Below are 16,411 nucleotides of genomic sequence, written 5' to 3'. Positions count from 1 at the left end.
GAATTTCCTTATCTGACACTGTATAACTGGCAATTCAAATATAGTATGACATTAATTATTTAATAAATAAGCAGAAAATTTTGAAATTAATGTGGCAATTTGAGTAATCACTGTTACTTTGCTTTTAGGTTAAATCTGACAAAGGTCAATAACGGGTTTCCATCTTAATCCTCTGAATGCCAGACATTCTGATATTTTTCATATTTTGATGTGTGAGTCAGGACTGTATGGTTTTAAATATGGATCCCTCAAATGTTTAATTAGGTAAATGGAAATCTCCTTAATTTTACGAATCCTTCTGAAGAACTGAGAGGGAATAGCTCTGTTCACCTGATTGCCATGAATCCTGAAATTTCCCCTCTACCTAACAAAAGTGCACCAATGTGAGACCTTTACCAGAAGCAAAGTGAGGAAATGTACCATTAGTCTCGGATTCATCTGAAACCAAGGCCTCAGGAGTGAAAGAGAAATGAGCTCTGTCACTTCACCCCAAGACATAGATATATTGATGCATTCGACTGTACCTTTTCATCAAAATTGCTGGAATTTGCACTTTGATATTCTGAACTCATAAATGTTGCACTCGTGTGCTGCATATGTATTGAATTCACATAAAGAGGTAACTTGCATGCTGAATTCTGTGTTCTCCGAACAGTAAAACAAAACTGTGAAGGATGATTGTTGTATAGTTTATATTGTTGTATAAATTTGATAAATTATCTGAAGCAGAAGTTGCTCCACAGGTCTCCTTGCTCCAGCTGTACACTTAACAGATGGAAACTAAAGGGCACATTTCCAAAGGATTTGCAAAGTCATATGAAAAATTCCAAGTTGTATTTTTTGTTTGCATGCCTTTTTCATTTCCTTCCAAATGTATTTGTTTTTGTGATAAGTTATCAGAGATTTGAGCACTTCTCTTTTGGAACAATTTGGTAAATTAAGGGATAAAATGTGAAAGAACACAGAGTTAAGTTACTTTGCTTTGCATTGCAAGAACCATTTGAGTACTCAAATTTGCTTTTGTTGACCTAAATGTTTTAAATTGTGCAAAGTACACAAGTCATCAGGGTACTCATATATGGACCTGTCAGATATAAGCTCCAATACCTAATCAACATTAGTCAAGCTGGGTACCGAATGGATTTGGGCTTGATTTACATTATAAATGTCCTACATTCTGCTCTCTTTAAAATCAGAGTATAGAAACACAGCTTAAAGACAAGGTTATATATTAAGGTTGGATATTAAGGTGATACTCATGGGATTACTTTCCTAAACATGTGGTAAAATTGGGAAGAACCATAGAACCATAGAACCATACAGCACAAAACAGGCCCTTCGGCCCACCATGTTGTGCCGTCCATCAAACCACCCTCACACTACCTAACCCCTTCCTCCCGCATATCCCCCCATCCCACACTCCTCCATATGCCTATCCAACAAGCTCTTGAACCTGTCCAATGTATCTGCCTCCACCACCACCCCAGGCAGTGCATTCCATGCACCAACCACTCTCTGGGTGAAAAACCTCCCCCTGACATCTCCCCTGAACCTCCCACCCATAACCTTCAAGCCATGCCCTCTCGTCTTGAGCACTGGTACCCTGGGAAGGAGGCACTGACTGTATACTCTATCTATTCCTCTCAGTATTTTATATACCTTTAACATGTCTCCTCTCATCCTCCTCCTTTCCAGTGAATAAAGCCCCAGCACCTTAAGCCTCTCCTCATATTCAATACTCTCTAATCCAGGCAGCATTCTGGTAAATCTCCTCTGCACCCTCTCCAACGCCTCCACATCCTTCCTATAATGAGGCAACCAGCACTGAACACAGTACTCTAAGTGTGGCCTAACTAGAGTTTTGTAAAGCTGCGTCATCACCTCGTGGCTCTTAAGCTCAATCCCGCGATTTATGAAAGCCAACATCCCATTGGCCTTCTTAACTGCTCTTTCCACCTGTGAGGCAACTTTCAATGAACTGTGAATATGAACCCCCAGATCCCTCTGCTCCTCCACACTGCCAAGTACCTTGCCATTTACCCAGTACTCTGCCCTGGAGTTTGTCCTTCCAAAGTGTATCACCTCACACTTCTCCGGATTGAACTCCATCTGCCACTTGTCAGCCCAGCTCTGCATCCTATCAATATCCCTCTGTAAGCTCCGACAGCCCTCCACACTATCCACAACACCGCCTATCTTAGTGTCGTCCACAAACTTACTAACCCAGCCCTCCACACCCTCATCTAAGTCATCTATAAATATCACAAAAAGTAGAGGTCCCAGAACCGATCCCTGCGGGACACCACTAGTCACTGCCTTCCAATCTGAGGGCACTCCTTCCACCACAACCCTCTGCTTTCTACATGCAAGCCAATTCCTAATCCACACAGCCAAGCTTCCTCGGATCCCTTGGCCTCTGACCTTCTGAAGAAGGACCAGATGATTAGGGAAATCAATGCAAAAGCAAAAGTCAGTTAAGTGGAAGAGGACTTCCACTTTATGAAAAACACTATGATGCTGGAGGAACTCAGCAGGCCAGGCAGCCTCCGTGAAGAAAAGCAGGCAGTCAACATTTCGGGTCAGGACCCTTCTTCAAGATTGAAGATAGGAAAGGAGAAGCCCAATATATAGGAGGGAAAAGCAGAGCAGTGGTAGGCAGGTGCGGGGGAGGAGGGGAGAACAGATTGCCAGGGGATGGGTCAAAGGTAAGGAGAGAAAGGAAAAAAGAGGGGGTAGAAAAAAGAGGGAGGCTAGGAAAGGGAAGAAGAGAAGAAGCATGTTGGGGGGGGGGGGTGAGGTGGTAAGGGTAGGGATTACTTAAAGCGGGAGAATTCAATGTTCAATTTCCACTTTGTTGAACAACCGAGTTCTCTCAGCCCTGAGTGCCTGCAAGGTGCCAACCATGAATGTCTCAGAGTAGCTTTTCACACATGCCACAGTGTATGGAACGACACCTTGTAGAGACTTTACAAAAGTCCACTGATTAGTATTCAGATTATTGCATGCAGCAGAAACCACAGATTCCTGCAAGGGGTAATCATCTGTAGTTACCATTGAAATGCCCTGATGTTTTGTGCTGACTTTACAATGCTGACATCAGGCACCTGAATCATTCATGTTATTAGTCAAATTGACCATCATCTTTTATGTATTGCAGATGCTTCTGTATGTTCAGCACTTGATGGTGTCTGGAATGCATTTTCCCTTTAAAGCTTGCATCATTAAAGCCTGTGTCTTTGCTTTCTCCAGTGAGTTGCTTCCCGAGCTGCCCTATATACACACTGCAGCTCACTTGCAAATGATCCTGTGCAAAGCTCTCTAATTAATTCCATGCACTGCTCAGGATGTAATTTTGATGTTTGTGGTTGATGAAGTGATGGTGCATCTTCAGGGCTCATCATTCATTGCAGTATAACTGCATGAACTAAGTCCTAATATAGTTGGGGTGTGGAATGAGGCAACTTTGGTTAGTACACAAGCAGCAAGTGGGGGCAGGAAGGATAAACTTATAGGGGCAGGTGTTAAGTGACTGAGCAGATAGAAAAAGCGGTAGAGGTATGATTGTCAGAAAGGCTTGTTAAAAGGGAGAAAAGGATTTTTAGTGCTCAAGCTAAGGACCAGTGCTGGGTAAAAGATAAAAAGAAGGGAAGTCTTTTGTTGGCAATCACTGGAAAGTTATTTTGTTTCTTCCTCACTGTAGATGGACAGGAAGAACATATTTTTTCACAATCTGCCTGCCCAGTCTTCTCAGCTGCTCGATAATTGGATGGGGCACCTGTCACCCCATTGAAGGGAAGGAGAGTTTATTACTAGTCCTCACTTGCTGCACAAGGATATCTATAGCAGTTTCTGAAACACATGATGGTGTGGCTTGCCATCTTGGTATCATGCTGTCCATCACCAGCAGTAAAAACGCCTCCTCCACCTGAAGAGGCCAGACTGAACTTGCTGCCTTGCAGGTTGTGGCTGGTAGCTCCAAATGGAGCTGCTGGTTTTCTGCCATTCCAACTACATTATGTTTTGGAATTATGTGCAAAGGCTCTGAATTCCCAGCCAAATGGTGGAGCATCAGGTCAGGCCAAGTGCAGGATCTGAGAGCCTATTGAGTTCAATGGGAATGCAGTGGCAACTTTGATGGAAGGTAAAGTTCTGTGACCAGATTTACCTTGTGTCAAAATTTGTCAACAGTATTCAAGGGGTGGAGCCATTGCACTTCATCAACAGAGGCTTGGCTACCGTTTGTACCTGGCAACTGACACTGGGATGCAGGGGGCCAGCAAGGTCAGCCCTCCATCTCTGACTGAGGTAAATGTCTGCATGAGGGGACCATAGAGAGCAATCCTGGTCCAGCATGATCTGATCCAATGAACTCCAAGTCATTGGGGTGATTAAAGGTGGCAGCTTACCTCCCATGTTTGAAGGACACCCAATCACAACTAAAAAGTGATGTTAATTTACAGAGAAAAGACACAAACAGACAATCAAACCTCTGTTTGCACAAGGCAACAAATCAAACCTAGTATTAATTCCACTCCATTTTAAGTTTTCCGTGGATATAAATCCATTCGGTTTCTTGTCTACATCTTGTCACTTGGTAGATTAGTTAATCTGTCATTACCATTCATCACATAAATCTGCTAATCTTCTGTGGCATTGCTTGCAGAAAGAAAATGATGAACTAAATCCTAAAATGTTAGTTGAGCTTTTTTGAGTTGTTGGTGTGGAGAATGTTCAGTCACACTCCTGATTTCTGATTTGTATGTAGTGAAGAGACCTTGAGGAGTCAGGAGGTGAATCAAGTCAATTGCCACAGAAGAAACCTGCCCTTATAGCTGACCCAGTTAGGTTTCTGGTCAGTTGTAACCTCTTGGGATACTAATGGTTGAAGATTCAATGATGCAACTGAATATCAAGAAAAAGTGATTCAGCACTCTGTATTTCCTCTTTTCCCAGCCTGGCGTAGAAAGAGCTATTCTGACGAAGGATCTTCCCCTGAAACGATAACTCTGATTCTCTTTCCATAGATGTTGCCCAACCTGCTGAGTATTCCCAGCATTTTCTGTTTTTAATTTAGGATGAGAATTTCAGCAGTGTATGAGCTGAGGCAAGGTTGAAATCATATTTGGAGTTAGAAACAGAAGGTTTTGATAGTGAGGATAAAGGTTCAAATTTTGGCAATGAGTATGACATCAAGGTCGCAAACATTCTGGTTTCATTCTGGATGGTTACCAGGGAGGGTAATAGAGTTGATGGCAAGGACACAAATTGTATGATATCAATCGATCAGAGATGATGTGCAGAGGGATCTTGGGGTCCGAGTCCATAGGTCACTGAAAGTGGCCACGCAAGTAGATGGGGTGGTAAAGAAGGCATGTGGCATGCTTGCCTTCATTGACTGGGGCCTTGAATATAAGAATGAGGAAGTTATGTTGCAGCTATATTAAACTTTGGTTAGGCTGCACCTGGAATATAGTGTGCAGTTCTGTCACCCCTTTACAAGAAGGATGTGGAAGCTTTGGAAAGGATGCAGAAAAGGTTTACCAGGATGCTGCCTCAATAAGAGGGTATGAGCCGTAAGGAGAGGTTGTTTACTCTGGAGCATCAGAGGCTGAGGCCTGATAGAAAGTTATAAAATTATGAGAGGCATAGATAGGGTAAGCAGTCAGAAGCTTTTTCCCAGGGTAGAAATGTCAAGTACTAGAGGACATGCATTTAAGATGAGAGGGGATGAGTTTAAAGGAGATGTGCGGGGCAAGTTTTTTTACACAGAGAGTGGTAGGTGCCTGGAACAGGCTGCCAGTGGTAGTGGTGGAAAGGGATAAAAGAACGGTGTTTAAGAGGATGATAGATGGACACATGAATATGCAAGGAATGGAGGGCTATGGATCATGTGCAGGCAGAGAGATTTTGTTTAACTCGGCATAGTGTTCAGCACAGACATTGTGGGCCAAAGGGCCTGTTCCTGTACTGTACTGCTCGATGTTCTGCATTCAAGCATGATAATTTCGGTCTTCCCAATATTTATCTGATGGAAATTTATGCTCATCTAGTATTGAATATCAAACAGTCAGAAATTTAGAGACAGTGAAGGGGTCAAAAGAGGTGGAGGTGATATAAAGCTGGGTGTCATCAACATGCATGTGGAAATGGACAAGGTGCTTTCAGCTGATGTTACTGCCATCCAAAATGTGGTAGGGAATGATAGCTCTTTGGAAACACCAAAAGTAACAATGTGGGCATGGGGAAGAAACCAATAATGGCATTCCTTGGCTCAGATTGGATAGGTGTGAAGGGAACCAGGCAAAAGCAGTTGGACGATAGTGGAGAGGAATCGGGAGGAGGATAGTGTGGTCAATCTCAGCACAAGCTGCGGGAGGTCAAGGTGGACAGCATGAGGTAGCGCATGTGTTTGGTGACTTTTACCAGAGCAATATCAGGACTGTGGATGCTGCAGAAGGTGGGGTTCAAATATGGATAAGATGGGCTTTAGTTTTGGGATGTTCAACACCTTTAAGAACTTTGGAGCTGCAGCTGTAGTTTGAAAGGACAGAAGGGTCACAGGTCATTTTTAATCAGAAGGGATTGTATTTCACCTTTGCTCAGTGCTCTAAATGTGCTTTGGGTGTGGCACTCACTTCAAATCTGGCATCACCAAAACAAAAGTGCTGTCTTATTATAATATGCACATTCTCCCTGTGATGGGAGTTTGTTCTTGGTACTCCAGTTTCCTCCCTTTTCCCAAAGATGTGCTGTTAGTAGGATAATTGACAACTGCAAAGTAGCCCTTGTGCAGGTGGATGGTAGGAGAATCAGGGAGGAATTAATGGGCATGTGAGAGGGAATAGATTATAAGGAAATAAGTGGGGCAAGGGGATTGATGTGAATGCTCTGAGAGCTGGCCTGGACCCAAGGGTCTGAAACGTTTCCTATGTCATAAGAAAATATGAAATATATGAAATGGGTTTGCAGTGGAGAAAAGAAAATGGAAGTAGTCAGCAGGTCAAGCAGCATCTGTGGCGAGAGAAACCTTCCATTAGAGCATCCCCTGGCAAAAAGTCATCAATCAAAGAACAACACTATTGCTGTCCCAACAGATATTGTCTGATCTGTTGAATATTTCTATTTTTATTTCTGATATCCTTGACTAGTTAACAGACAGTAAGGTGCAATTGTGCCTTAGATCAGAAATATAAGATAACGTACCTTTATTAGTGACATGTACATTGAAACCCACAGTGAAATGCACCTTTTGCGTAGAGTGTTCTGGGGTTAGCCCACAAGTGTTGCCATGCTTCCGGTGCCAACGTAGCATGCCCGCAGCTTCCTAACCTGTACCTCTTTGGAACGTGGGGGGAAACCAGAACACCCAGAGGAAACCCACGCAGACAGAGGGAGAACGTACAAACTCCTTACGGACAGTGGCCAGAATTGAACCTGGGTCACTGGCGAAGGGCAATGGGGAATAATGTGATTGGGAAGTACACAAAACTGATTTTATGAACACCAAATGGGTTTAAACAATTTTCTGTGCCCGTATGGGGAGAGAATTCTCCAAAAATGACTACAACCCAGGAGCAGGTAGGTTCATGACCTGTTGGGGATAGAGTATCGGTGGGGGAGTATGGCTACTGAGAGTCTGGGAAACTCCTGAGATTATGATGGCAGGTTGAATATTATCTGAGGGCTAGGGAAAATATGAGATTGGGAAGGAGGCAGCGATCAGGTTTGAAGAAGTTGTGTTTAAGGAGTTATGGTTGATGACTTTCGGGATGCCACTGATAATGATGGTCGGGAGATCAGTGATAGAGGTTTGCTGTGGGCAGCGAAGGAGCGGTTCAGCAGTAGGGTTATCAGCGATGGGGAATACTAGGGCTGGTTAGCGAAGCCGGGGTTTCAATTGGTTTGCTTGCTGGGCTTGCAAAAAACACTCAAGGCTCAAATGATTATGATCGAGCTGAAAAGTTAGAAACCAGATTCAACAGTAAATTTAAAAGCAATTTTGGCACATTCTTAAAAAGGAGAAATTTGCAGGGAGATGGGCAGCAAGTATTTGGACAACTCACTCAAAGAGCTTATCCAGCTACAATAAGCCTCCTTCTGTAATATACGATCATATGACTTGTTCTACCTAGTCTTCCAGAATTCCTGGTCACAGATTAAGTTAGCTGCCTTATTTTCGATCTGTCAAGAGTCCTGTCCACCTTAAATAATTGTTTGATGTCAAAGAAAGGAGGAAAAATACAATGCTGAGGTTGATTCATAACAATGAAACTATGTCTTTTACCTTTTTTTTCCAAAAGAGATAATTCTAAGTATTAATTTCACAGTGTTGATAAAACATTCTATTAGAGACTATTCATACAGGTAGATTGGGAACTGTGTTTCTGTGAATGAAAAAAATAGATGTTTTTCACTCCCCCCTGCCCCTGTCCCCCGCTGAACCAGTTCAAGGGCCACCTCACGGACTTGAACTCAAACTTTTAAGCTGACACTTCAGAGCCACCATTGAGTGAGTGCACATTCTCAGGGATGGTTTCTTAAAGGTGGTCTTTTTCAGATCAGATATTAAATTAAGGTTTTGTTTACCTCTTAGGTGAATTTAAGAGGATCCATATTTTTATTTTGAAGAAAGGTATAGCGTTCCTAACATTTGTCATTCAATTAAAATCTCTAAAACAGATTTTCTAGTCATTGTCACATTCCTGTTTGTGGGAGCTTGCCGTGCACAAATTGGCTGTTGCTTTTCCTGCATAGGACCTCCTGCTACACTTCCAAACTACTTCATTAGCTATAAAGAACTTAGAAATGCCGTGATACTGTGAAAAGTGGTGTATAGGTGCAAATCATTCATCTAGATCATGGTTCCATTTACCAGCCTTTGATCCATATCCCTTGAAAAACTTTCCTCATAAAAAGCTGTCAAAATAATATATACATGAAGCTGTTCTGACGTCACTCCTGCTGTTATCCAAATTTATGTGATCACTTCCAGTTATGAACCTATGACAATCCATGGAACAAAGCCTGTGCATCACTTATCAAAACTAGTTCTTTTTCCAAAGGTAGTAAAGATTTCACATAGCACAGCACAGAGATGGGCTGCAGATAACTTATGTGTCTGCAAACTTCTTAATATATGTACACATGTCTAATTAACCTCAAGGGCATCTCTACCCTCAGCAGAGCACAGAAACTTGGTCAAAATTGTCAAAAAGTGTGAAGACTGGAGTTGCAGTTGCATGCAATAACAAGAAAAATCAGTAAATAATTTATGTTTCTTTCCAATTTGATTGACATTATGTGGGGAAATATACTGATATGGTGTTTCACTTTTTTTTTAAACAGATGAGTAACCTAACTCAAGAAGTGTCCCAATTAGGCAAGGACCTACACAGTGTCATGCATCTCTTGGAAGGCCTCTTGGCAGCACAAAACAACACACCTTTCTGGCCTGTTCATGGTGCTCAGCTGACTTCTTCAGTGGACAACTTGAAAACAAGAAGGGATTGGACATCACATCAGCCTTGTTTTCACATGCAGGGAGGGACAGCATCTTGCACGGTGGCAAACCCATCACAGAGCACAAGCACACCAGCTAGGTGGTCTTTGGACCCAGGTGAACAATGCTGCAATACTCAAGGAATAGGAATGATTTCACACAGGACAATGGAAAATGATCACCACTGCACCTTGTCTACACCAGCCCATTCACACCAGTGCTACTCTCCCCAGGGTGATAGCCTGCCACCTGTAAGATGTGTATCTCCATATTCTGATGCCACGCTAACCCCTCTTCAGTCCATTTCTGTAACACTTTCATCTTCAGCAAGTTCGTCTCCGGAAAGATCAAACCCACTGGTGTTTCCATGTAAGTCTCAAGAAAGCAGCGTCTCCAACCTGGGCCCGGTCAGTTCATCAGACCTTGGAAATTCACCAGAATCCTGGGAACTTGAGGGGATGATCGGGATCTCATTATCAAATGTGGCAACTTCCCATGTAGAAGTTGTGACAGGAACACACAAATTTAAGGATGACAGTGCCATTGACGTCTAAAAATAATGATGAATTGATAAGCAAGCACTGAAAGACATGGCCTACAGCTGCCAGTTATAATTACATTACTATTGCATCAGTGCTTTATTCTTTTGCATTCCGCTGATTTTGCAGAGGTAATAACCACAGAATATAACTTCAGGGCAATGCTGGAAATTGAACTTTATATGAAATAAACTGATAAAAATATAACAGATCAATCTTCACTGGAGAAACAGTGAGAAAACAGTTTTTAGGAGCATGCTTATGAATCCATAACCTTCTGAACCCAAAACTCATTTGCTTGCCTGGCCTGCAAACTCCTAGGGTGATCTGAGACCCTTGCAGACTAAGGACAGCTGGAAATCAAGGGCAAAGGAATACAAATGGCCTTTGTGGTAGAGGTAATTCTTCCACAAAGCAAAGGGTTTTGTTTAAAACCTCTGCTGAAATATCCCAGATGGATATGAATTGGATGGTTTACTCTGGGAGGTCGGCTGTCCTGCTGGTTCATTTTTCTGCGCTGCTGAGGCACAGGGACAATTATCACTGCATGCTGTCTCCTAGACAATCAGTCAACTGCAGCTGGTAGCAGAAGGTTAGCTGCTGCACATTGTATCATGTAAATCAATTTGTTCAATTATTTATCAAAAAATGACTATTTTTATACATTTGGTATGGAAACTGTATTTATGTCAGATGTTTATAATGACAAACTTTTTGTGGCAAAGCTTGAAGCGAAAATGCATTACAGAAATCCTATTTATGATGTTAGCTCGGAAATAATTGGGCAAAAGATTATCTAAGGCACTGTAGTTAAAACAATAAGTAAGACTAGATTATTTAGAATGGATTGCATGCTATCAAATATGAATGTATCTGCAGTGATCAATTATAATAACTAAAAACTAATTGAGAATGATATTTATTATTTATATTTCAATAAATTATTGTAGGGAATGTCAAAAACAAATCATGTAATCCCAGAAATAGGTGCAATAATATAGAAAGACTCATTAACTTTAAAGGTATTTCATGTTCTTTTGGATTCTTACAATTTAATAAAAAGAACTTGATAACTTCGTATGAGGTCTTGCACAAATGGTTTGGACTCTAGCATGATGTGCCAATCGAAGATTTTTTAAAAAATTAATGATTAGCGCAGATCCAGTGGCTTTTTCAGCAGCCCACTGGAAACCCATTCAGCAGAGGAGGCATATGTGGAAGTACCTACCTTAAATTACATTCACGTTCTCTTTCATCCTCTAAGAAGAAGTGGGCCACCTTTCTCAACAGGGTTATTAAGTTTCTTTGCAGCAGAGAACTCCTGGTTGGGGAAAATACCAAACTGACAATTCAGAGAACCAAATTCCAGTCAGCAAAATATATAGCCAACAAAGTGGATCATTTCTGAAAATAGGTGGTCAGGGACAAGACATGCATCCCAAGCACCTGGGAAGGAATCATGTGAAATTGTTGCTAGAAAATCATTGTTATATTCTGACAACTAGCCAATGTTACCTGTGTTACCTATTGCCTACATTCCTGTTTAATGAGAAGGGTTACTGACTTCACCAGGGTTGACAAAACAATATACTGTATACTTACCATATACCTTAATTATTCTCCCTTCATATCTGCAATAAACTTCCCCCTTTAATCATTCTACCCTTCCACTATTTTCTGCTTCTTATCTACTTTGGACTAAAAAATCATAGATCAGAATATTTTCTCCAAAAAAGAGTGTGAAGACATTTAAGAATCCAGCTATTGAAATCACTAACAACTAGTTGACAAGTACAAAAAGTAATTTAAAAGGCTGATGGAAGGTTTGCCTTTATCTCAATAATTCTGAAGCACAAAGGGGTTAATACTTTGTTGCCATTATATAAAGCTCCAGTTTGACACCACAAAGCAGTTAGCCATTGTATCTCAATTGTCATTGGAGGTGGTGTAGCGCAGAATCACTGGAAGGATACCAGGAATAAAAGGGCTAACTTGTTGGGACAAATTGCATATACAAAGGCTTAAATTGTCTGGAAGATTGAGGATGATAAATGGAGGGGATTATGATGATTTAATGAGGAGATACAACAGATGGAGGGAAATTAATTTCTCTAGTATAAGATTCAGGACAAAGGGGCATCTGGGGTGATGCCAACTAAAACATCTTCAGATGAGGGGAACAAGATGCTGGAAGAACTCAGTGGGTCAAGCAGCATCTGTGGTCAAGCAACCCAGTTTCAATCTAAAACATCAATTCCTTTCCTTCCACAGATGCTGTTTGACCTGCTGAGTTCTTCTTGCATCTTGTTCCTCGCTCCAGGTTCCAGCATCTGCAGTCTCTTGTGTCTTCAGATGAGGGGAAGTGGAAATCTGGAATCTCCTCCTGCAGAACAGCTGATAAGGCCAATCAATTAAAATGCCAAATGAAAGAATGATAGATTTTTGATAGGCAAAGTTATTGAGGGTTTTGAACCAAGGTGGTTTCAATGGAGATCAGGTGTGAACTAATTGAATGATAGAATAGCTTACAGGACTGAATAGCCTACCAATGTTCTTACATTCCTGAATTCCCTTGCTTCTAATCATTGCACTACACCTCATTTCCTCATCCTAGCCATTTCTCCGCACCTCTTGTAACACAATTGCAACCCTCACTTCCCCTCCCTTCACATCTTGCAAGAAATGTGCAGTATTTGTCTAAGGCAGACACAATCTCAAAATAACTTAAACAGCGCCCCTGACACATTCTCTTCTTAAAGTAAGAGGTTGCGTGTGCATGACACAGTAGGCATTGACTAGAGGATGCTGAGCCCATCAGAATGTTCTTTTCTCAGTGGAAGAAAACATTAGGGATAAAGGGTGAGTTCTGGCGTGGTCTCCAACAATGCTGATGGAGAGACAGTATAACATTTCTCTTTCTCAACATGATGTGCATTACAAACTGCAGCTGCTTTCACTGGTCATTGCTCCAGCATTCTCCCTTCATACTAAGAACTAACTTTTAGCTTTTCTTTCCCTTCAGGAGGAAAAGACAGCTGTCCAGAAAAATAGAGCATTGCTGACCACAGCAAGGACTGGCTCATAGATTGGCACCATGCATGATTTAGGGGTACATTATTGCTGGGATTTCCAAATGATTAATCATTCTCCACACTTATCCAGGAGCTACAGAAGCACATTTGGATACTAAAGTTTGGCTCACCAGAAGGCATTATCACATATCAATTCCACTGCCAAGGACACAGATGTAGATTTTGAGGGACCAGGTTACGCATGATGGCTGATGAGCCTTACCAGGAAATGGCTGAGTACATTATGCAGCCTGTCAGCAAACCTGTGAACAGCGGAATGGTTTCAGGTAGCCAAAACAGAAAAAGGTGTTGCTAGCCTACGACGCTGTATCTTCTCCCTGAACAAAATCATTAAAAACTCTCTGTCAGAAGTGAAGTCAGGTGCTATAAGCGCTGCTTACATGCTGGTAGATATTTTTAAATTAAATTTGAATGCTGCTTTAATGTCCCCTGCTGCCATTCCCTGTGGCCCACGCAGTGATAGGAACATCAATGTACAGGTCTACAAAGTTTCTTAACAGCTGCCAACATACAGAGATAGACTTAAAGAATAACTTGACAGGTTCTTTAAGTCACTGCAGGTTCGCACCTCAGTAATCGTTTGGAGAATTGTTTTGCTTCTATTCATCAAAATCTTCTGAGTGTGCATGGCTTTCAGCTTCAGCCTCTTGGGGTTCTTTTCTTTACCTGAAGGCATAAAACAAATGGAACATCATTTAGAAATCTCTCTATAATTGTGCTATTTAAAAGAGAGAAAATGTTAAACCGAGGAACTGGAAATTGGATCATGTAGTGCTGTTTTTTTCCCCAGTGTTTATGCAACCCGAAGTCAATTTCACACAGACTAAATCTCATTTGCAATCACTTCCAAGTAAAGCATCAATTGTGAAGTTGAAAAGGAAATTCCAGTTGGAATCCATACTAGTGTACCAGATGTTTTCCCAATAATAGGCAGTGCACCTAATAACAATGTGCAACACAGGCTTTAGCCCACACTGACATATACTGGACCTCAAAACTCCACACAACATCCATCGTAAAGCAGACTCACACAAATGAGAAGCATAACGTACTGGCCTCTTGCTTTACTCAAGACTTAAAGGGAGAATCTGCTGACATCTACAGACCTGACTGGGCAGCTTTAACACTCCATGCTTATGGGATTGCTCATACATTCAAAAGTGCCCAGTCTGCACTCAGCCTGGAGAGAAGGCACAAGAGACTGCAGATGCTGGAATCTGGATCAATACACAAAAAGTGGGAGGAACTCAGCAGGTCAGGCAGCATCTATGGAGGGAAATAGATAGACAACATTTCGGGTCAAGAACCTTCACCTGAACTCAGCAGATAGCTGCTGCCTGACCCGCTGAGTTCCTCCAGCTTTTTGTGTGTTGCTATCTGATTTTTGGAGAATGTAAGTCATGTTAAAATAACATTATATTTAGCTCAATGATTATCTTGCAGGTAGCACAAGCACAAGCTTGGAAGAGAAGCACTGGAATGGACATAGAGAAATAAAGGACTGCAGATGCTGGAATCTAGATGAAAAACACGATGACGCTGGAGGAACTCAGCAGGCCAGGCAGCATCCGTGGAGAAAAGCAGGTGGTCAACATTTCGGGTCAGGACCCTTCTCCAGGACTGGACATATGCAGGAACCTCTTTCCCAAAGCCTCCTTTCCCCAGATGTTATTTGTCTGAACTTTGAGGATTGATGATCTTTTTCTGAGTACTGAGCATTGGTACAATGGGTTTCTTTTGTCCCTTTTTCAGGCATTACTGGTCAAGGCCAACACTTTTGCCGACCACTAATTGCCTGTGAGAAAGTGGTGCTGAGTCACCTTCTGAGATCCTTCTGATGAAGGTGCTCTCATAAAGCTGTTGGGCAGGGAGTTCCAGGACTTGGAAGAAGCAGTCACTTATTTCCAAGTCAGGATGTTGCAAAGCTTGGAGAGGAACCAGCAAGAGGTAGTGTTCCAAGCACCTGCTGCCCTTGTCCTTCCCAGTAGTAGAGGACACATGTGGGAGGTGCTGTTAGAGCAGCTTAGGTGAGGGACTGCATCCACCATGTACCGGCGGTAGAGGAAATGAATACTTACAGTGGAGGATAAGTGCCAGGCAAGTGGGCTACATTATCCTGAATAGTGTCGAGCTTCTAGCATGTTGATGGAGCTATGTTTCTCCGGGCAGGTGGACACTATTCCATTATGCTCCTGATTTGTGCTTTGTAGATGGTAAGGATTTGGGGTGTCAAGATGTGAGTCACACAGTACAGGACACCCAGCCTCTGGACTTGCTCTTGTCACCAAAGTATTTGCATGGTAGGTCCAGTTGAGCTTGTACGTAGAACAGCACAGGAACAAGCCCTTCAGCCCTGATGCTGTGCCAAATTATTGGTTAATGGAGATTTGGTTAATGGAGATCCCCAGGACGTTGACGGTGGGTGATTCAGCAACAGTGATACCATTGAACATCAAGTGTACGTTCTTAGAGTCTCACACTGGAGATGGTCATTGCATGGCACTTCTGTGGAACAAATGTTACTTGCTGATTATTAGACCATAAAATGTGTCTTGTTCTTGCTGCAGGAGAGACTGCTTTATCTGCTGATTTGCCAGTGGAACTGAATGTTGCGCAGTCATCAGGGTAAATCCCTATTTTATGGTGGAAGGAAGATGGCTGTGCCTAGGGCACTGCCCTATGGAACTCCTGCAGTGATGTTCTGGGGCTGGGATGATTGACTTCTGACATCAACAATCATCTTGAAGAAAGGAAGATGTGACTCCAGCCATTGCAATTTTCTAATGGCCATTGACTTCAGTCTTAACAGGGCTACTTGATGCCACACTTGATTAAAAGCTTTCCTGGATCTATGTAGGTTGTAATTCAATGCAGTTTTTTGTGGAGAAAACTACATTGACTCTGCTGCACACATATTTTTAACCAACCTTCGTACCAACACCACTCACAATGTTTTGGCTCACCAGAAAGTGATGAAATTCAATTTTTAGGCAAATTGAGTCCAAACTCACCATGCACTTAACAAGGCATCTGACACCCATGCAATCCAATAATCTTGCTAGCACATCGAGGTGTTCATGCTTATGTTGGCGGTGCTTCACTTAAGGAGTCAGGGCAACATCTCTGCCACAGGTTGGTCCTAAAACTCAAATACATCAAACAAATGCAAACCTACTGGTCTATTACATTTGGTGTCGACAATATGGCCTTCTCTGCTTTGGAGAAACTAAATGCAGATTGGGTGATCTCTTCACTGAGTACCTAAACTCAGTCTTGATGCA

The 16,411-nt window shown here is 42.1% G+C and overlaps 1 protein-coding gene across 1 annotated transcript in view; it reads left to right on the top strand.

The window, feature by feature from the left end:
* The window catches only part of kcnh8 (potassium voltage-gated channel, subfamily H (eag-related), member 8), a 288,746-nt gene extending 278,693 nt beyond the window's left edge, over positions 1-10,053 (top strand). The window contains exon 16 of the mRNA XM_052016213.1: positions 9,346-10,053. Coding sequence (XP_051872173.1) covers positions 9,346-10,053 — 708 coding nt within the window. The remainder of the gene's footprint in view (positions 1-9,345) is intronic.
* Positions 10,054-16,411: the final 6,358 nt, after the last annotated feature.

Source organism: Pristis pectinata, chromosome 5 (assembly GCF_009764475.1).
Source record: "Pristis pectinata isolate sPriPec2 chromosome 5, sPriPec2.1.pri, whole genome shotgun sequence".
In the NCBI taxonomy this organism is placed as follows: domain Eukaryota; kingdom Metazoa; phylum Chordata; class Chondrichthyes; order Rhinopristiformes; family Pristidae; genus Pristis; species Pristis pectinata.
This window is presented reverse-complemented; position numbering and strand designations above follow the sequence as displayed.